The sequence below is a fragment of the Nomascus leucogenys genome, chromosome 2 (genome assembly GCF_006542625.1).
Source record: "Nomascus leucogenys isolate Asia chromosome 2, Asia_NLE_v1, whole genome shotgun sequence".
NCBI classification, from domain to species: domain Eukaryota; kingdom Metazoa; phylum Chordata; class Mammalia; order Primates; family Hylobatidae; genus Nomascus; species Nomascus leucogenys.
In genome coordinates this window covers 43,705,329-43,726,694 of record NC_044382.1, presented here as the reverse complement: position 1 = coordinate 43,726,694, position 21,366 = coordinate 43,705,329, and the positions used below count along the sequence as shown (strand labels likewise).

General features: G+C 41.4%; 1 protein-coding gene across 1 annotated transcript in view; it reads left to right on the top strand.

The window, feature by feature from the left end:
* Positions 1-1,496: 1,496 nt before the first annotated feature.
* The window catches only part of CATSPER3 (cation channel sperm associated 3), a 45,886-nt gene continuing 26,016 nt past the window's right edge, over positions 1,497-21,366 (top strand). Inside the window, exons 1-2 of the mRNA XM_003266402.2 lie at positions 1,497-2,263; positions 4,438-4,591. Coding sequence (XP_003266450.2) covers positions 2,166-2,263; positions 4,438-4,591 — 252 coding nt within the window. The 5' untranslated portion in view covers positions 1,497-2,165. The remainder of the gene's footprint in view (positions 2,264-4,437; positions 4,592-21,366) is intronic.

Here is a 21,366-nt window from a genome sequence, read left to right as displayed (position 1 = left end):
TGTTGTCCCTAGCTACGTGAACGAGCACAGGGATCCCTGATGCCATTATTTTGTATATTCATACGGCACACACTTCCTGAGGGCCTTCTGTGTGCCCTAGGGGATTGAGCACAGTGACATATCAGGGCAGGTAGAAACAGATGGAGAGCTGATGCAGGCTCTCTTAGAGCAGCTGCCCCAGGAGGCCCCTGTGGATGTATGTTGAGCAGGAACCCTGAGACATTAGGGGCATATAACTAAAGGATATAGCAGGAGTTATAGGAGGAGCTGATCCCTGAGGGAAACAATGTAGAGGGAGAAGATGGGGCTAAAGTTTGAATTGTGGGGACATTAATCACAGTGATTCTTAAAACTTTGCTGTTGATGATTTTAAATGGAGAAAATGAGTACATAAGCTGTTATTTCCCAGTTCAGTATATTGGTTGCCCACAAGAGTATTTTCCTACCATGAATGGTCATATATACTTGTTGTAGAATACCAGGGACAGCAGAGATGGTGGGGTGGTTACTTCCTTTTCTTATAGCCCAAGAACTTTGGTGTCCAGGAAATTGACCAATTTAGCCACTGAAATTTAATACAACACAGGGCTACCCAGATCCCACTGTCCTGATTTGCCCTGAAAGCCAAAGAAGTTAGGAGAAGGTGAGTGGGGAGAATATATTAATCCTGAGAGTTGAACAGAGCAAAAATCCCTATTACTTTTGTACTTAAAACATCTCTGCCTCATGTGCTCACTCTTTATATTCTATTTAGGTGGTTTATATGTGCACATCCCATCCTATGCCTGCAGTTAGCCAACTCAGGGTTTATATTGCCTCCTTTCTTTTTTTCTTTTTTTTTTTTTTAAGAGATGGGGTCTCATTCTGTCATGCAGATTGGAGTGCAGTGGTGTGATCACAGCTCATTGTAACCTCCAACTCCTGGACTCAAGTGATCCTCCCACCTTGGCCTCTCTGGTAGCTGGGACTGCAGGTGCATGCCACCACACCTACCTAATTTTTTTTATTTTTATTTTTTGTAGAGACAGTCTCACTATGTTGCCCAGGCTGGTCTTGAACTCTTGGGCTCAAGTTATCCTGCTGCCTCAGCCTCCCATGGGTAATTTTTATTTCCTTTTTTTTTTTGGAGGTGGAGTTTTGCTCTTGTCACCCAGGCTGGAGTGCAATGGCACGATCTCAGCTCACTGCAGTCTCCACCTCCTGGGTTCAAGTGATTCTCCAACCTCAGCCTCCTGAGTAGCTGAGATTACAGGCACCTGCCACCATGCGTGGCTAATTTTTGTATTTTGTTTAGTAAGAGACGGGGGGGTTTCACCATGTTGGCCAGACTAGTCTTGAACTCCTGACCTCAAGCGATCTGCCTGCCTCGGCCTCCCAAAGTGCTGAGATTAAAGGTGTGAGCCACTGTGCCTCACTGCTGATTTTTATTTCTTATTTTTTTTAGAGATGGAGGGTCTCACTATGTTGCCCAGGCTGATCTCAAACTCATGGCCTCAAGCGATCCTCCCACCTTAGCCTCCCCAGTTGCTGGGATTGTAAGTGTGAGCCACTATCCCTACCTCACTATTACCTTCTTTGCTTCTCTTGTTTTCTTTTGTTCTAAGTCAAACCCATCACAATCTTTTCTTGTCCTTCCAGGTGTTTCCAGTGCTGTGCCCTGGATGTGCTCTCTTTCTCTTAGAGCCCAGAGAACTTGCTTTTCCCCCTTATATGACCCTTAACTTTTTCTAACACATTATTAAGGGCCTGTGTCTATCAGCTGGGGGCACTTCTTGAAGGGAGGGCCTTTGTGTGGTCTATTTCTAGTGACTTCCAGCTTTGCAAGTTTTCTTTTTTGTAGAGACAAAAAAGAGTTTGCAAGTTTACAAAACTTGCAAACCCAGAGCCTCATGATTGCTGGGTGCCCATAGTCTTTTTGCTGAATGGAGGCACTCAGTCTCCTTGGGAAGACAGAATCCATGATAGACCCACTTGGGAGCTCCCCACTTCAGGGGCCTGCACACTGGTAATGCAACAGAATGCCAAAGAGTGACCTCATAAAGCAAGGATTCCCTTCGTGGCCCCTTCTCTGCTGCCTCTCAGAATCCAGATGCTAAGGAAAATCCCTAAGCAGAGATTTTCTGTTGGATGCTAAAAGCAAGGAATAAAAGTTGAAAATTTGGAAAATGTCTCAACGCCGTCACCAGCGCCACTCGAGAGTCATTTCTAGTTCACCAGTTGATACTACATCGGTGGGATTTTGCCCAACATTCAAGAAATTTAAGTAAATATTATCTATCTCCATTGCCTGTTAAGAAATGTGCTAGTGGAAGTGTAAGGGCAGGGTGTCAGTGTTCTCTCAGCCTCTTCCCTCAGATACTCGTCTGCTTACCAAAATAAGTTGCATGTCCTTGACAATCTGGTTTCTATGATTGGTGAGGCTGGCATACTGTTATGTGCCCTGTAGACTTGAATGACCAGTTTGACTCAGTTTTGTCCTTTTCTATTAATGACTGTTAGATAATCTGAAGGCTTTTTTTTTTTTTTTTTTATAATAGATCCCATCTTAAATCAGATAATGAAAATTACATATCTCGATATATTAGAAAAGTATATACATTCTGGCTGGGCGCGGTGGCTCACACCTGTAATCCCCGCACTTTGGGAGGCTGGGGCGGATCACTTGAGGTCAGGAGTTTGAGACCAGCTTGGCCAATGTGGTGAAACCCCATCTCTACTAAAAATACACAGATTAGCCCGGAGTGATGGTGTGCACCTGTTGTCCTAGCTACTCGGGATGCTGAGGCAGGAGAATCCCTTGATCCTGGGCGGCGGAAGTTGCAGTGAGCCAAGATTGTACCACTGCACTCCAGCCTGGGTGACAGAACAAGACTCTGTCTCAGAAAAAAAAAAAAAAAAAAAAAGAGAAAAGTATATACTATTTTTTTTAGCTATTATGAGAATGTGTTCATTTCATTTGTAACATATAATGGGAAACAGTAATACGTACTCTTTGAGAAAACTTGCAAAGCACAGATAAATGGAAATAAACAGGAAAAAGAATCACCTATAACCTCATTATCCATAGACAGACACTGTTAAAATTTTGGCATATTTCCTGCTGATTTTTTCTACCTGCTGATTTTTGCACAGGTGAGATAATTTTGAACCGAGAATTTTGTATCTTTGGTTTTTGTGTTTTGCTGCACACAAAAACAGAACAAGATATAAAAGTGGATCATAAACATTTTTCTAAATCCTGAAACATGCATAGACATGTTTTAGTGCCTGTATTTCACGAGATGGACATACCATAATTTACTTACACAGTCCTTTTTGTTAGATGTTTAAATTGTTTTCAAGCTTCTCAGTGCTGGAAAAAATACTGAGATAGACATTTTTAGTTGAAGTTATTTCATTTCAGGTTATATTCTCTTGGGTCAGAGAATGAATGGTTCTCAGGCTTTTCAAAAGAGCTGGTCAGTTTTTATGCCTCTGGCAGTTTTTGAGAGTGCTCAATCATACTACACTGTTGTTGCCAGCATTAGATCTTACCATGTTTAAGTCTTTGCTAATTTTATAAACAAAAATAATGGTTTTACTTTGCATCTCCCTGATTACTATTGCTGTAGAACATATTTGGAGAAGTTTGTTTGTCTTTGGTATTTATTTCATGAATAGATTGTGCGCCCATTTTCTCTTGGAGTGTTCAGTTTTTTATTATTGATGTGAGCATGTGTATGGGTGATTATTTGATGATTATCAGTTTTGCTTAGTAGACTGGCAATATTTAGTCTTGCTCTCACTGTGTTCCCAGTGCCTACTAGATTGCTTGATATGTAGTTGCCACTCAATAAAGATTTGTTGAGTAAATGAAGATGACACTTTGTTTTGCTGGAGAAGGAGTGGTGACCATTCTTTTTCAGAGGTCCAGGGAGAGGGAGCTAAGTAACTGAGTGGGGACAGAGTATCCGTGATCATCATATGTATGTCGGTGGTCATTTATTCAACATCTCATTGCTATTTAAAAGTATATGTAGGCCGGGCGCGGTGGCTCACGCTTGTAATCCCAGCACTTTGGGAGGCTGAGGCGGGTGGATCACGAGGTCAGGAGATTGAGACCACGGTGAAACCCCGTCTCTACTAAAAATACAAAAAAAAATTAGCCGGGTGTGGTGGCGGGCGCCTGTAGTCCCAGCTACTCGGAGAGGCTGAGGCAGGAGAATGGCGTGAACCTGGGAGGCGGAGCTTGCAGTGAGCCGAGATTGCGCCACTGCACTCCAGCCTGGGTGACAGAGTGAGACTCCGTCTCAAAAAAAAAAAAAAAAAAAAAGTATATGTAAATTTATATTCACACAAGAGAGAAAGCAGAGCCTTGTCCCTACAAAAAGGTATGTATTATGTGGGGATCTAGCTCTATTGTGCCGTAACCATACTTCACATTCAACTTTTTGACAGGAGGAACGATGATGAGTGTCGGGCATTTGTGAAGAGAGTCATAATGAGCCATTTCTTTAAGATAATTATGATTAGCACTGTCACATCGAATGCCTTTTTTATGGCCTTGTGGACCAGTTATGACATAAGATACCGCTTGTTCAGACTTCTTGAGGTAAGCAGACAAAATGGGTCCATTTTCTTCTTTTTTCAAACATGCTTTATTTCTGGAAACATTATGAGATTTTTTTTTTTTTTTTTTTTTTTCCAAGACAGAATCTCACTCTGTCAGGCTGGAGTGCAGTAGCATGATCTCAGCTCACTGCAACCTCCATCTCCACCTCCCGGGTTCAAGCAATTCCTCTGCCTTAGCCTCCCGAATAGCTGGGATTACAGGCGCCTGCCACCACACCCAGCTAATTTTGTATTTTTAGTGGAGACAGGGTTTCACCATGTTGGCCAGGTTGGTCTTGATCTCTTGACCTCGTGATCCACCCGCCTCAGCCTCCCAGGAAGTGCTGGGATGACAGGCGTGAGCCACCGTGCCCAGCCCATTATAAGATTTTTAAGGTATTTTGCTTCAAGAAATTTTCCATAGAATTCTAAAAATACTCTAAAATCTGGGAAGAGGGTGGCAAGAGCAGCAGTGGTGACATGGTGGATTTTTTTTTTTTTTTTTTTTTTTGAGACGGAGTCTCTCCCTGTTGCCCAAGCTGGAGTGAAATGGTGCTATCTTGGCTCACTGCAGCCTCTGCCTCCCAGGTTCAAGTGATTTTCCTGCCTCAGCTGACCTGAGTAGCTGGGATCACAGGCACACACCATCATGCTTGGGTAATTTTTGTGTTTTTAGTAGAGACGGGGTCTTGCCATGTTGGCCAGGATGGTCTTGAACTCCTGACCTCAAGTGATCTGCCTGCCTCGGGCTCCCAAAGTGCTGGGATTACGGGCATGAGCCACCGCGCCTGGCCAGTGACATGGTTTTTAAGTCTCCTTGAATCTCCTCTCAAAAACCCAGCAAGCCTGGGCAACAAAGTGGGACTCCCATCTCTTTCTCTCTTTTTTTTTGAGACGGAGTCTCGCTCTGTCACCCAGGCTGGAGTGCAGTGGTGCAATCTCCGCTCACTGCAAGCTCCGCCTCCCGGGTTCACGCCACTCTCCTGCCTCAGCCTCCCGAGTAGCTGGGATTACAGGTGCCCACCACAACGCCCGGCTAATTTTTTGTGTTTTTAGTAGAGACGGGGTTTCACCCTGTTAGCCAGGATGGTCTTTATCTCCTGACCTCGTGATCCGCCCTCCTCGGTCTCCCAGAGTGCTGGGATTACAGGCGTTAGCCACCGCGCCCGGCCCCTCCCATCTCTATTAAAAAAAAAAAGTTGGGCATGGTGGTGCATACCCTGAGTCCCAGCTACTCTAGAGGTTGAGGTGGGAGAATTGCTTGAGCCTGGGAGTTTGAGGCTGCAGTGAGCTGTGATTGCACCACTGCACTCTGGCCTGGGCAACAGAGTGAGACCTTGTCCCAAACAACCAACGAAAAAAACCAGAGCAACTAGGGCGCAAAGCCAAGAACCCATAGGCAGCATTTACAACAGAACTGGTTAGTTTCCTTACTACAAGCCACAAGAACTGAATAGTATTAGCTTCTGTGGGGGAAGAAACAGAGGGAAGCCATTATTTATTTATTAGAAAGTGTGATGGGCTGATGTGAGAACAGCATTTGATATCAGGAACGGTATTGTCTAATCCAATACTGGGCTAGATCAAGAGGTTCCTGGTAATTTTTTAAGGGGCTAGAGCAGCAAATGGTATGAACTTTCAAAGCTCACCAGCTAGAGGTCTTTTTAAAGACAGGATCCCACAGTTAGGATAAATATTGGAAATGGAGTAAAAATTGAGCAGGTTAGAGACATAGAGATGAAGGAAGAGAAGGTTCAGATAAAATTGGAGGAGGAACCAGGATACCTCAAAAATCAAGCTACTGCATTTTTAAACACAACACAAAAGCAGAAGAATGAGCTCAGTGAGGTTAGAACCACATCATCTTCTAAAAGCTCAAGAAAACAAATTTTATGTAAAACAGCACAATAGAAAAAGATTGATGGTGCTATAATTGTGTTTTTAGAAAAAAAGGGTTGAGATAAAGTCTCATACAAAATTACTGTAAGAAAAAAGAGAATAAGGTAGAGAATAATCCCCTTATACAGGCTGAGCATCCCGAATTTGAAAATCTGGAACCTGAAATGCTACAAAATGCAAAACATTCTGAGCACTGACGTGACACTCAAAGGAAAGGCTTACTGGAGCATTTTGGATTTTGGATTTTCAGATGTGCGTTGCTCAACTGGTAAAGAAAATGCAAATATTCCAAAATCCAAAATATTTGAGATCCAAAACACTTCTGTTCCAAGCATTTCAGATAAGAGATACTTAACCCATAGATAATGAAAGCCCACCACAAAGACATGCCCACAAAACAGGGAGAGACTGTAGCATACGACTTTAAAACAAGGCAGATGTTTAAGAAAGTGATACAAGATAGGAAAGAATAGAAGTGAAAAGACAAAACTCAGGAAAGAATTAGAAATAAAAATTTCAAAAATAAAGACTAAAATAGACTAAGAGCTATTAATTGCAACAGATAAAAGCTTAAGAGAAATATAGGATTAAATGTAGGAAATTTTTTAAATCAATAAGAAATGAAGAGATGAAAATGTTTCAAGAGAAAATGATGAACATCGAAGATGGGGAAAAAAATCCAGCTTAATGACAATAGGAGCCCCCGAATTTGAAACAAAACAGAAACAAAGCAAAGGAACAGAACAAATGCTGAAGTCTATAATCCAAGAAAAGTTACCTGAAACAAAAGATTTGGAACTGTATGTTGAAAGAGCACACATTGCATACCTGAGAATATGGACTTTGAACAATAAACACCAAAACATATTCTAGTAAAATTATTGGATTTTAAAGGAAAGGGGGTGAAGGAAACTAAGTATCAATGCAATGTGGCTTATAAGAAGACAATTACTTATCATCAAACTTTGCTATGGTAATATATTATGCCAAAAGAAAATAGAGTTACATATTTAAGATACTTCAGCAAAGAAAATGTAAACCAAGAATTTTAGATCAGAAAAATTGACTTTCAAGTATAAAGGACATAGACAAATTCATCAATATTCAAAAACTTGGGGAATATTGTTTCCATGAGCCCTTCCTTAGTAATTTACTAAAGAATAGGTTTCAGCCAACCAAAATGATTAGAGAAGCATCAACATTAGGACTGAAGATGAGCATTAAATATGTAGTTATTTACGGTGAAACCCCGTCTCTACTAAAAAAATATAAAAAATTAGCCGGGCGTGTTGGCGGGCGCCTGTAATCCCAGCTACTCGGGAGGCTGAGGCAGGAGAATGGCGTGAACCCGGGAGGCGGAGCTTGCAGTGAGCCGAGATCGCGCCACTGCACTCCAGCCTGGGCGACAAAGCGAGACTCCATCTCAAAAAAAAAAAAAAAAAAAAATGTAGTTATTTGTAGAACTAATATTAATTGTGGTTTAGCAGAGAGAATATAGTATATAATGAATTTATCCTCTGACAGTGAAGATAGAGTACGACTAAAAAATGGGAGACAATGGGGAAAGCCAATATAAAAAGTTTCAAAATCATTTTCAGTAATCAGCTTAGTGGCAACACTATTAGTAGTGTTATTCTGAGACTTGTATGTGTGTAATACAGGATAAGGCGATTGAGTAATTATGGGACAGTTTATTTCTGTCATCTCCTGTGTTCTTAAGAACCAGGATACTCATGGAAGATAGAACCCAGGACTTCTTTGAGAAATAACCAATTCCAGGTCTAGGGCAGGAGGTACACGAGATGAACCAGGATTATCTTGTCATAGACCTGGCAAGGAAGCTATCAAAGACTCCTGGGGTCATGTCAAAAGTCTCAGGAGACTATGTGAAGAGTCCTACTGGCCAAAGATGGGACAGTTTGAGCTCCAATAAGAAGAATAATTGCCATGTATTGAAACTCATTAATCTGTGAGGTTTTACTACTGGCAAAAGATGGGACAGTTTGAGCTCCAATAAGAATAATAATTGCCATGTATTGAAACTCATTAAATAATTTGTGAGGTTTTACTACTGGCCAAAGATGGGACAGTTTGAGCTCCAATAAGAATAATAATTGCCATGTATTGAAACTCATCAAATAATCTATGAGGTTTTAATGATACCCTAAAACAAACTGTCCACTTTTGGAGGATGATAAGGAGCTAATCCTTTATCTTGATAATTAGTAAATTAAGGGAAAGAGTCAAGCAATACTGACCTTATGTGAACTGCAATACTGAGTAAGCATATAGTAGGTGAGGGGAAACATCTTTTTATAGATGTGTCCCCCTTAATAAGTGAAAAAGAAATGATAGAATATCACAGTTTTTCAATGCCCAAGGAAGTAATTGATCTAGGCACTGAGCATCAGTGGCTGCTACCATCATAAAAAGAGAGACAACCAGAAATTATGTGCCATCTATAAAAGAACAGCACCTCTAATCTTGCCAAAGAGATCAGGAGATATGGAGGCCAGAGGGATATGCTTAACTGTACCATGAGCGTGCACTCAGCAAAATCCAGACTGGGAGATTTTACAAGTCAAACTCCCTAGGTTCTTTAACAGATAAATTGTAAGGAAAGAAAAAGGAATGGGAGACTTAAAAGATACACCAAAAGTTTAAAAATTTATAAAATGGCAAGACGACTTATTAGTTCTAGGGACACATACGTGAATTTCTATCTATAAAGAAATGCAAGGTATTAATTACTATAAAAATTTGGATAGTGGTTAATTTTGGGTGGAGGGAGGGAGTTGTAATTGGGATGTGGGGCACATGAGGGGCTTCTGGGATGGCAGAGTTCTATTTCTTGACCTAGGTGGTAGTTACAGGGATATCAGCCTTGAAATAATTTATTACGCTATATATTTGTTCATGTTGTTCTATATGTGTGTTTATTTTGCAATAAAAAGGTTAAAAATATACTCTTCTTATCTTTAGGATAAATAGCAAATTTCCTTCTTGGGGGTGAAAAGGTTAGCATAAACATAGTGTGGTATCAGAGGCAGTCGAGGTGGTGGGATACCAAAATTAATGCTTAAAATGTGTCAGATCCACTTGGCACCACTTCTGTGAACATGTTGGTATGGCAGTGAATTCCACACCACAAATCCAGAGATTGGTTATGGACTGTGGAACATCATGTTAGGTATAGGACTTGGCAGGGGTCAGAAAAGAGACAAATTGAGGAGCCTAAATCCTCTGTTTGCCCTTCTGAGGCCATAAGGGTCACTAAGCATGTATCCTGGTTTAGGGACCTGGTTTGCAAGCCTAGGGGATGTTCTGTGATGTGCAGACTTTGGAGTCATACAGATTTGGGTTCAAGCCCCAGCTTCCTACCTTACTACTAACTGAGAATTTGGACAAGTTACTTAAGCTCTCTGTGGTTTGTCTGCAACATTTATAAAATTATATCATTTGTAAAATGATATAATTAATATACAACTTACAGGGTGGTGGTACAGCCATTGAAAATAACATGTATGAAAGCCCCTGGTTAACTGTGAAACTGAGAAATTATTAACACTTCTGGGAACCCCACCGAAGGTGCTGGGAAAGATGTGAGAGAGCCCTGATCTCTCACCTCTGGCTAACCTTGAAGCTCTGTGCAAGCAGGGAATGAAGGCTGAGGCAGAGTGGTAAGTTGCTAGAGCATTGAACATGTGGAAATGCTCTAGGAAAGCTTATAAAAAAGACAAAAAAAAAAAAAAAAAAGCCCAGGCAACATAGTGAGACCCTGTCTCTGTGGGGAAAAACAAACAAACAAACAAACAAAAAATCAGGCATGGTGCCATGTGTCTATAGTCCCAGCTACTCAGAAGGCCGAGGTAAGAGGATTGCTTGAGCTCAGGAGGTCAAGGCTGTAGTGAGCCATGATTGCACCACTGTGCTCCCACCTGGGTGACAGAGTGAGACGTTGTCTCTTAAAAAAAAAAAAAGACAACAAATAAATGCTGGTGAGATTGTGGAGAAAGGGGAACTCATACATCGTTGGCAGGAGTGTAAATTAGTACAGCTGTTATGGACAACATTATGGAGGTTCCTCAGAAAATTAGAACTACCATATGATTCAACAATCTCACTACTGAGTATATAGCCAAAGAAAATGAAATCTGTATATTGAAGAGATATTTGCAATCCCATGTTTATTGTAACACTGTTCTAAATAGCCAAGATATGGAATCAACCTAAGTGTTCACCAATGGGTGAATGGATTTTAAAATGTGCTATATATACACAATAGAATACTATTCACACGTAACAAAGAACAAAATCCTGTCATTTGCAGCAACATGGATAAACTTAGAAGACATTATGTTAAGTGAAATAAGCCAAGCACAGAAGAACAAATACTACATGATCTCACTCATGTGGAATCTAAAAAAGTTGACTCATAGAGGTAGTATATTAGTTAGTTTTTGCATTGCTAAAAAGAAATACCTGAGGCTGGGTAATTTATAAATAAAAGAGGTTTTATTTTGGCTCATGGTTCTACAGGCTGTACAGGAAGCATAGTACCAGCATCTGCTTCTGGTGATGCTGGCACCAGATGCTTGGGAGGATTGCTTGAGCCTGAGTGATGATCTGTGATCACACCTCTGCACTCCAGCCTGGGTAACAGAGCAAGACCCCATACCAAAACAACAAAAACAAACCCCCCCTCCACCTCCCCCCCCCAACAAAAACCCAAGGTCTGTTCCATTGCCTCTGGAACCAAGGAGCAGGGTTTCACATTGGGAATGTAAGCTGGTACAAGGGGTGGGCTCTCTGGGCCTTGGGGAGCTCCACCCCAGTGGCTTTGCACGGTGCACTCCCTGTGTCTGCTCTCATGGGTTGGAGTTGAGTACCTGCAGCTTTTCTAGGCTTAGGATGCAAGCTGCCCATGGCTCTATCATTCTTGGGTCTGGAGAGCAGTGGGTCCCTTCCCACAGCTCCACTAGGCAGTGCCCTAGTGGAGACTGTGTGGGGGCTCTAGCCCCACATTTCCTCTTTGCACTGTTTAGTAAAGGTTCTCTGTGAGGACTCTGGCCCTATAGCAGGCTTCTGCCTGGACACCTGGGCTTTCTTATACATCCTCTGCAATCTAGAGGAAAGCTGCTAAACCTCCTCTGCTCTTGCATTCCCTAAGCCCACAGACTTAACACCATGTGGAAGCCACCAAGGCTTGCAGCAGCTTGTGCTCTCCAAAGTCATGGCCCCAGCAATATGGGTTCCAGAGCAGACCTTATTTGAGCTAAGACTGGAGCTGGAGAAGCCAGGATGTGGGGAGCAGTGTCCCAAGGCTGCTCAGGGCAGCAGGGCCCTGGGCCTGGCCCCAGAAATCATTCAATCCTCTTATGCCCCTGGGCCTGTTATGAGAGGGGCTGCCTTGATCTCTGAAATGCCTTCAGGGCCTTTTCCCCATTGTCTTGGATATTAGCACTTGGCTCCCTTTCAGTCATGCTAATCTCTCTAGCAAGTCGTTGCTTCATAGCCTGCTTGAATTTCTCTCCTGATAGGGCTTTCTCTGTCTCTGCCAAATGGCGAGTCTGCAAATTGTCCAGACTTTTATACTGTGCTTCCCTTTTAAATGTAAGTTCCAACTTTAACCTCTTCTTTGCTCCCATATCTGATCATAGGCTGTTAGAAGCAGCCAGGACACATCTTGAACATTTTGCTGCTTAGAAATTTCTTCTGCTAGATTCCCTAAGTCATCACTCTTATGTTCAGCCTTCCACAAAGCCCTAGGATATGGAAACAATGCAACCAAGTTCTTTGCTAAGGGATAACAAGGATGACCTTTATTGTCGTTCTCAATAGACTCCACATTTCCATCTGAGACCTCATTGGCCTGGGCTTCACTGTCCATATCTTTATCAGCATTTTGGTCACAACCATTTAACCAGTCTCTAAGAGGTTCCAAACTTTTCCTCGTCTTCCTGACTTCTGAGACTTCCAAGCTCTTCCATTCTCCCTGTTACCTAGTTCCAAAGCTGCTTCCACATTTTCAGGTATCTTTATGTCAGTACCACACTTCTGGTACCATTTTCCCATATTAGTTTTTGTGTTGCTGTAAAGAAATACCTGAGGCTGAGTAATTTATAAAGAAAAGAGGTTATATTTTGGCTCATGGTTCTGCAGACCATACAAGAAGTATGGTGCCAGCATCTGCTTCTGGTGAGGGTCCCAGGAAACTTACGTGGTAGAAGGCAAAGGGGAGCCAGCATGTCACATGGTGAGAGAGAGAGCAAGAGAGAGAGGGGGGAACTGCCACACACTATTAAACAATGAGATCTCATGTGAACTCAGAGTGAGAACTCACTTATCACCAATGGAATGGTGCTAAACCATTCATGAGGTATCTGCTCCCATGATCCAGTCAACTCCTGCTGGGCCCCATCTCCAACACTGGGAACCACATTTCGACATGAGATTGGGAGGAGACGAACATCCAAACCATATTACGTGAATAGTGGTTGCTAAAGGCTGGGAAGAGCTGGGGGGAAGGAGAGGAGCAGAGGTTGGTTAATGAGGTACAAAGTTACAGTTAGAAGGAGTTAATTTTGGTGTTCTGTGCAATAGGGTGATGATATTTAGCAATATGCATTGTATACTTCAAAATAGCTAGAAGAGAGGACTTTGAATGTTCTTATCACAAAGAAATGACGTGTTTGAGGTGATGAATATGCTAATTACCCTGATTTGACATTACACATTGTATATATGTCTTGAAACATCATACTGTACCCCATAAATACATACAATTATTATATGTCAATTAAAACAAAATAAAAGTTAAAAGACAAAACACAATCTATAAAAAAACTGATTGCAAACATTATACCTAATGATGAGAAACTTGATGCCTTCCTACTAAGATCAGGAACAAGAAAAGCATGCCTACTTTCACCACTCCTATTTAACATCATACTGGAAGTCATGGCTAATGCAGTAAAACAAGAAAAAGAAATAAACATTTAAAGACTGGAAAGGAAGAAATAAAACTGTCTTTGTTCACATATATATTTTAAAAGTTAGGAAAATAGTTTTGTTATATTTTCTTTTCTTTTCTTTTTCTTTTTTTGAGACAGAGTCTCACTCTGTCACCCAGGTTGGAATGCAGTGGGGCGATCTCAGCTCACTGCAAGCTCCACCTCCTGGGTTCACACCATTCTTCTGCCTCAGCCTCCTGAGTAGCTGGGACCATAGGCATGCACTATCATGCCCAGCTAATTTTTGTATGTTTTGTGGAGATGGGGTGTCGCTATGCTGCCCAGGCTGGTCTCAGACCCCTGGGCTCAAGTGATCCACTCACCTTGGATCTCCCAACAGTCATGAGCCACTGTGCACTAACCCAGACCTTGTTCTTAAAGAATTGTATTGGTCCATTTTGACCTGAGAGCCAGTTGAAGGACTGATGGAAGTTGACTGCTTTTGTTTCACCTAGCTTGGAATTTTCTCAAAGCAGAAAGGTGGCTATGGAGAGGGAATATATTACAAACATTAAAAGGCATATGAACAGTCTTGCTGCCTGGGGCAAAAAAAGTTAAAGCAAACAATGGACATACTGAAGTGTAGGAAGAAAGGCCTAGAAGGGGGATTCTTTGGATAAGTAGAACATTGAGAAGCTCCTGTGTATATGGAGGAATTTAGAAAGCATTCATGCCCAGGGCAGGATGAATGTTTCAAAAAGACCTAAAATCTCAAGATTTCACCTTTAGCTGATCTTTAGGCTCAGTAAAAACTGGAAGTTAGGGGTAATGTAGAGTTGTAAATGGCTTTGCTAAGCACTGAAGGAGTACCCCAACATGGAGCCAATCTAAAAAATCTAGGAGAACTTTTCTTCCTCCCTCCTTCCTTCCCTCCCTCCCTCGTTTCCCACCCTTCCCTCCCTCCTTTCCTACCCTTCCCTCCTTTTATTCTTTCTTTTTGAGACAAAGTCTTACCCTGTTGTCTGAGCTAGAGTGAAGTGACATGATCATAGCTCACTGCAGCCTTAAACTCCTGGACTCAAGGGATCCTCCTGTCTCAGCCTGCTGAGTAGCTAGGACTACAGATATATATCACCATGCCCAGCTAATTTTTAATTTTTTTGTAGAGATGGGGTCTCACTATGTTGCCTAGGCTGGCCTTGAACTCCTGGCCTCAAGAGATCCTCCTGCCTGGGCCTCCCAAAGCACTGGGGTTACAGGCATGAGCCACCATGCCTAGCTTATCTTCTTCTAGCTTTCCTTTTTCTCTCCTCTCCTTTATTCTCCTTTCTTTCTCTTTTTTTGTTTCCCTCCTCCCTCCCTCCCTCCTCTCTTCCTTTCCTCCCACCTTCCTTCCCTCCCTCCTTCCCTCCTTCCTTTCCTCCTTTCTTTTTTTTTTCTTTCTTTTTTTTTTTTTTTTTTGAGATGGAGTCTTGCTCTGTTGCCAGGCTGGAGTGCTATGGCGTGATCTTGGCTCACTGCAACCTCCAGCTCCCTGGTTCAAGTGATTCTCCTGTCTCAGCCTCCCGAGTAGCTGGGATTACAGGCATGCACCACCATACCCAGCTAATTTTTGTATTTTTAGTAGAGACGGGGTTTCACCATGTTGGCCAGGATGGTCTCGATCTCCTGACCTCATGATCCTCCTGCCTCAGCCTCCCAAAATGCTGAGATTACAGGTGTGAGCCACCATGCCTGGCCCCTTTCCTCCTTTCTTTATCAGATGGTCTCACTCTATTGCCTGGGCTTGGGTGCAATGACATGATTATAGCTCAATCAGCCTTAAACCCTTGGACTCAAAAGATCCCCGTGTATCAGCCTCCTGAGTAGCTAGGACTACATGCATACACCACCATGTCCAGCTAATTAAAAAATGTTGTTTGTAGATATGGTATCTCACTATGTTGCTCTCAAACTCCTGGTCTCAAGAGATTCTCCTGCCTTGGCCTCCCAAAGCACTGGGATTCAGGCATGAGTTACAATGCCTGGCCTTTCTCTCTCTCTCTTGCTCTCTTTTTCTTATTTCTCTTTATTTTTCCTTTTTCTTTCTTCCTCTTTCCTCCCTTCCTTCTTTTGTTTCTTCTTTCCCTCTTCTTCCCTTCATTTTTTCCCCAAACCCTCTCTCTCTCCCTTTTTTCCTTTCTTTTTTCCTTCTTTCTTTTTGCTTGAGACATTTAAGAAAATCTCTGTTGGCCGGGCACGGTGGCTCATGTCTGTAGTCACAGCACTTTGGGAGGCCCAGGCAGGCAGATCACTTGAGGTCATGAGTTTGAGACCAGCCTGGCCAACATGGTGAAACCCTGTCTCTACTAAAAATAAAAAAAAATTAGCCAGGCATGGTGCCTGTAATCCCAGCTGCTCAGGAGGCTGAGGTAGGAGAATTGCTTGAAGCTGGGAGGCAGAGGTTGCAGTGAGTCGAGATTGTGCCACTACACTCTAGCCTGGGTGACGGAGTGAGACTCTGTCTCAAAAAATAAATAGGTAGAAAATCCCTGTCAAAACACTAGTTGACCAGAAGTGAAGAAATAGAGACTTCAGAGATCACACACAACAAAGAATATAGTTCTTTGCAAAAATAGCTTAGAAAAGTCACTAAACAAGTAAATGCAACTCATATAAAACAACAAAAACAAACCATGAAGGGGGGAAGAATTTGATTTCCAAACTTACCACGTTGCAATATTTAAAACATTTGGTTTTCAACAAAATATTATAAAGCAATCAAAGAAACAAAAATGTATGACTTATACAATGAACAGAAACTCTTCCTGAGGAAACCCAGTCATTGGAATTACTGGACAAAGGCTTTAAAAACAAATGCTCAAAGAGGCCAGGTGCGGTGGCTCCTGCATGTAATCCTGGCAATTTGGGAGGCTGAGGTGGGTGGATCACTTGAGGTCAGGAGTTCAAGACCAGCCTGGCCAATGTGGTGAAACGTTGCCTCTACTAAAAATACAAAAATTAGCCGGGCTTGGTGGCAGGGCCTGTAATCCCAGCTATTTGGGAGACTGAGGCAGGAGAATTGCCTGAACCCAGGAGGCGGAGGTTATCTAGGGGGATTCAGTAACAGATTTGAGTAGGTAGAAGAAAGAATTGGTGAACTTGAAGACATGTCAGTTAACTTGTTCAGTTTGAGAAGCAGAAAGAAAAAATAATGACGACAAATGAACAGAGCCTATGAGAAGTGTGGGACACCATAAAACATACTAACATACACATAACAGGGGTTCCAGAAGGAGAGGAGAAAATAAGGCAGAAAGAATATTTAAAGAAATAATGGCCCCAAATCCCCAAATTTGATGAGAGACATGAATATATACATCCAGAAATTCCAATGAATTCCAAGAAGGAGAAACATAAAAAGAGCCACACTAAGACACATGATCAAACTGTCAAAAGCCGAAAATACAGTGAGAATCTTGAAAACAGCAAGGGATAAGCAAGTTGTCACATACAAGAAACCTCAATAAGATTAACAGCTGATTTCTCCTCAGAAACTATGGAGGCCAAAACACAGTGAAATGCCATGTTTAAAATATAAAAGAAAAAAATACTGTCAATGAGAAATACTGTATTCAGCAAAATTATCCTTCAAAAATGAAGGGGAAATAAAGACTTCCAGATAAACAAAAATGAGAGGGTTTGTTGCTAGTAAACCTGCCCTCAAAAAAAAATGATAAAAGTAGTTTTGTAGGTGGAAATGAACAAGACAGGAACTTGAACTCATACAAAGAAATAAAGAACTTGGGTAAGGCAACTGCATCAGTAAATACAAAAGTTAGTGGTATTGTATATTTTGGTTCGTAACTCTTTTTAAAAATATATGGCTTAAAATACCAATGTTATAGTTAATGGGCACACACGTTTGAAGGAGTAGTTTATAATCACAAAAATATGAAGGGAGAGAGATGAAGCTGTATAGAGCAGAATTGTTATATACTATTGAAGCTAAGGTTGTATTAATTAAAAATAGATTGTTATAAATTTAAGAGGTTAATTATAATCCAAAGAGTAAACACTAAGGGAACAACCAAAAAAACTGTACAGAAAAGGAAATGAGAAAGGAATCCAAATGGCACACTACAGAAAAATCAGGTATATACACAAAAAGGCAGTAATGGAGGAATTGAACAAAAATATATGACATATAGAAAACAAATAGCAAAACAGCAAAAGTATGTCCTTTATCTGTAATTACTTTAAATATAAATGGATTAAACTCTCCAATTAAAAGGCAGAGATCAACAGATTTTTAAAATCCCAATCATATGTTGTCTACAGGAGACTCACTTTAGATTCAAAGGTACAAATAGTCATGACCAGCCTGGCCAACATGGTGAAATCCCATCTCTACTAAAAATACAAAAATTAGCCAGGTATGGTAGTGCATGCCTGTAGTCCCAGCTACCCAGGAGGCTAAGGCACGAGAATTGCTAGAACTCGGTGGCAGAGGTTGCAGTGAGCTGAAATTGCACCACTACACTGCAATCTGGGTGACAGAGTGAGACTCTGTCTCAAACAAACGAAGAAACAAACCAAAGATACAAATAGGTTGAAAGTGAAAGGATGGAAAAAGATATTCCAAACAAATAGAAACCAAAAGATAGCTGGGGTGGCTATACTAATATCAGACAAAATAGATAGTAAGGCAGAAACTGCTCTAAGAGAAAAGTAAGGACATTATATTGACAAAGGGATCAATTCATCAGGAAGATAAAACAATTTTTCTCTAGTACACAAGGATCACTCTCCAGGATAGATTATATATTAGACCATACAACAAATCTCAATAAATTAAAATATTGAAATCAAAGCAATCCTAAGCAAAAAGAAAAAGTCTGGAAGCATCACATTATCCAACTTCAAATTATACTACAAGGCTATAGTAACCATAACAGCATGGTACTGGTATAAAAGTAGATGCATAGATGCAATGGAAAAGAATAGAGAACCCAGAAATAAGGCCAAATACTTAACAACCAACCAATATTCAAAGCATACAAAAACGTAAATTGGGGAAAGGACACCCTATTCAATAAATGGTGCGGGGAGAACAGGTTGGCCACATGTAGAAGAATGAAACTGGATCCTTGTCTCTCACCATATACAAAAATTAACTCAAGATGGAATAAAGACTTACATCTAACACCTGAAACCAGAAAAATTTTAGAAGACAACCTGGGAAAAACTCTTCTGGACATTGGCCTAGGCAAACAGTTTATGATTGAGACCCCAAAAGCAAATGCAACAAAATTATATAAATGGGACCTGATTCAACTAAAAAGCTTCTGCAAAGGAAATAATCAAGAGTAAGTAGACAACATACACAATGGGAGAAAATATTTGCAAATTAATGCATCTGACAAAGGAATAATATCCAAAATCTACAAGGAACTCAAAGAAATTAGCAAGAAAAACAAATCCCATTAAAAAATGGGCAAAGGCTATGAATAGACATTTATCAAAAGAAGATACACAAATGGCCAACAAACATTTGAGAAAATGCTCCATATGACACTAATCAACATGGAAATAAATGTAAATTAAAACCACAATGAGATACCACCTTGCCCCAGCCAGAATAGCCATTATTAAGAAGTCAAAAAGCAACATAGATGTTGGTGTGGTTGTGGTGAAAAGGAAATGCATATACATTGTTGGTAGGAACGTAAATTAGGACAACCTCTATGGAAAACAGTATGGAGATTTCGCCAAGAACTGAAAGTGTATCTACCATTCAATCCAGCAATCCCACTACTATCTCCCCAAAGGAAAAAAAAATCACTATATCAGACACCTGCATGCATTTTTTTTTTTTCTTGAGATGGAATCTGGCTCCGTTGCCCAGACTGTAGTGCAGTGAGTGGCATGATCTCAGCTCCCTGAAACCTCTGCTCTCAGGTTCAAGTGATTCTCCTGCCTCAGCTTCCCGAGTAGCTGTGATTACAGGCATAAGCCACCATGCCTGGCTAATTTTTGTATTTTTAGTGGAGACGGGGTTTCGCCATGTTGGCCAGGCTGGTCTTGAACTCCTGGCCTTGAGTGATCTGCCCACCTCAGCCTCCCAAAGTGCTGGGATTACAGGCATGAGTCACTGTGCCAGGTCTGCATGCATATGTTTGTTGCAGTGCAATTCACAGTTGTAAAGAATTGGTATCAACCTAAGTGCCCATCAACCAATGAGTGGATAAAGAAAATGTGATATATATACACGATGAAATACTACTCAGCCATTAAAAAAGAACAAAAGAATGTCTTTTGCAGCAGCTTGGATGGAATTGGAGGGTATTATTCTAAGTGCAGTAACTCAGGATTCAAAAACCAAATACTGCATATTCTCACTTATAAGTGGGAGCTAAACTGTGGGTATGCAAAGGCAAACAGAGTGGTATAATGGACATTGTGGGGAGACAGTGAACTCAGAAGGGGGAGGTTGGGAGGAGGGTGAGGGACAAAAACTACCTATTGGGTACAGTGCACACCTACATGGGTGATGGGTGCATCCAAGTTGTGTACATTGCACCTAATAGGTAGTCTAAAATCCCAGACTTCCCTGCTACACAATTCACCCGTATAACCAAAAACCATGTGTACCCCTAAAAGTATTAAAATAGGCCAGGGGCAGTGGCTCACATCTGCAGTCCCAGCACTTTGGAAGGCCAAGATGGGAGGATCACTTAAGTCCAGGAGTTTGAGATTAGCCTGGGCAACATAATGAGACCCCATCTACTAAAAAAAAAAAAAATAAACGAGTGGTGATGCATGCCTGTAGTCCTAGCTGCTTGGGAGGCTGATGTGGGAGGATCACTTGAGCCCAGGAAGTCAAGGGTGCAGTGAATCATGACTGTATCACTGCACTCCAGACTATGTGATAGAGCAAGATCTTGTCTCAAACAAACAAACAGACAAAATCCCCCCAAACAAAAAAAAATTGAAATTAAAAAAAAAATTTAAAAAGAAACACACACACACACAAGAAACACACACACACACAGCCGTGTATATATATACACATATATAATGAATTCTACCAGTCACTTAAAGAAATATATATATATACATAAAATTAGACAGTATCTTCACTGACAGCAATGAAACGGAACTAGAAATCAATAACAGAGGAAAACTACATTTTTCAAATATGTGTAAATTAAACAGCATACTCTTTTTTTTTTTCTGAGACGGAGTTTGGCTCTTGTTGCCCAGGCTGAAGTGCAATGGTGCAATCTCGGCTCACTGCAACCTCCAACTCCTGGGTTTAAGCGATTCTCCTGCCTCAACTTTCTGAGTAGCTGGGATTATAGGCATGTGCCACCACACCCAGCTAATTTTGTATTTTTAGCAGAGACAGGGTTTCTCCATGTTGATCAGGCTGATCTCAAACTCCTGACCTCAGATGATCCACTCACCTCGGCCTCCCAAAGTGCTGGAATTACAGGCATAAGCCACTGCGCCTGGCTTAAAACAGCATACCCTTTTTTTTTTTTTTTTTTTGAGATGAAGTCTTGCTCTGTCTCCCAGGCTGGAGTGCAATGGCACAATCTCAGCTCACTGCAACCTCTGCCTCCCGGGTTCAAGCAATTCTCCTGCCCCAGCCTCCTGAGTAGCTGTGATTATAGGCGCATGCCACTGTGCCCAGCTAATTTTTGTATTTTTTAGTGGAGACGGGGTTTTGCCATGTTGGCCAGGCTGGTCTAGAACTCCTGACCTCAGGTGATCCACCTGCCTCAGCCTCCCAAAGTGCTGGGATTATAGGCGTGAGCCACCATGCCCGCCAACAGCATACTCTTAACTAATGGGTCAGAGAAGAAATCACAAGTGAAATTAGAAAATATAAGATGAAAATAAAAAACATAATATAACAAAACTCATAGGATGCAGTGAA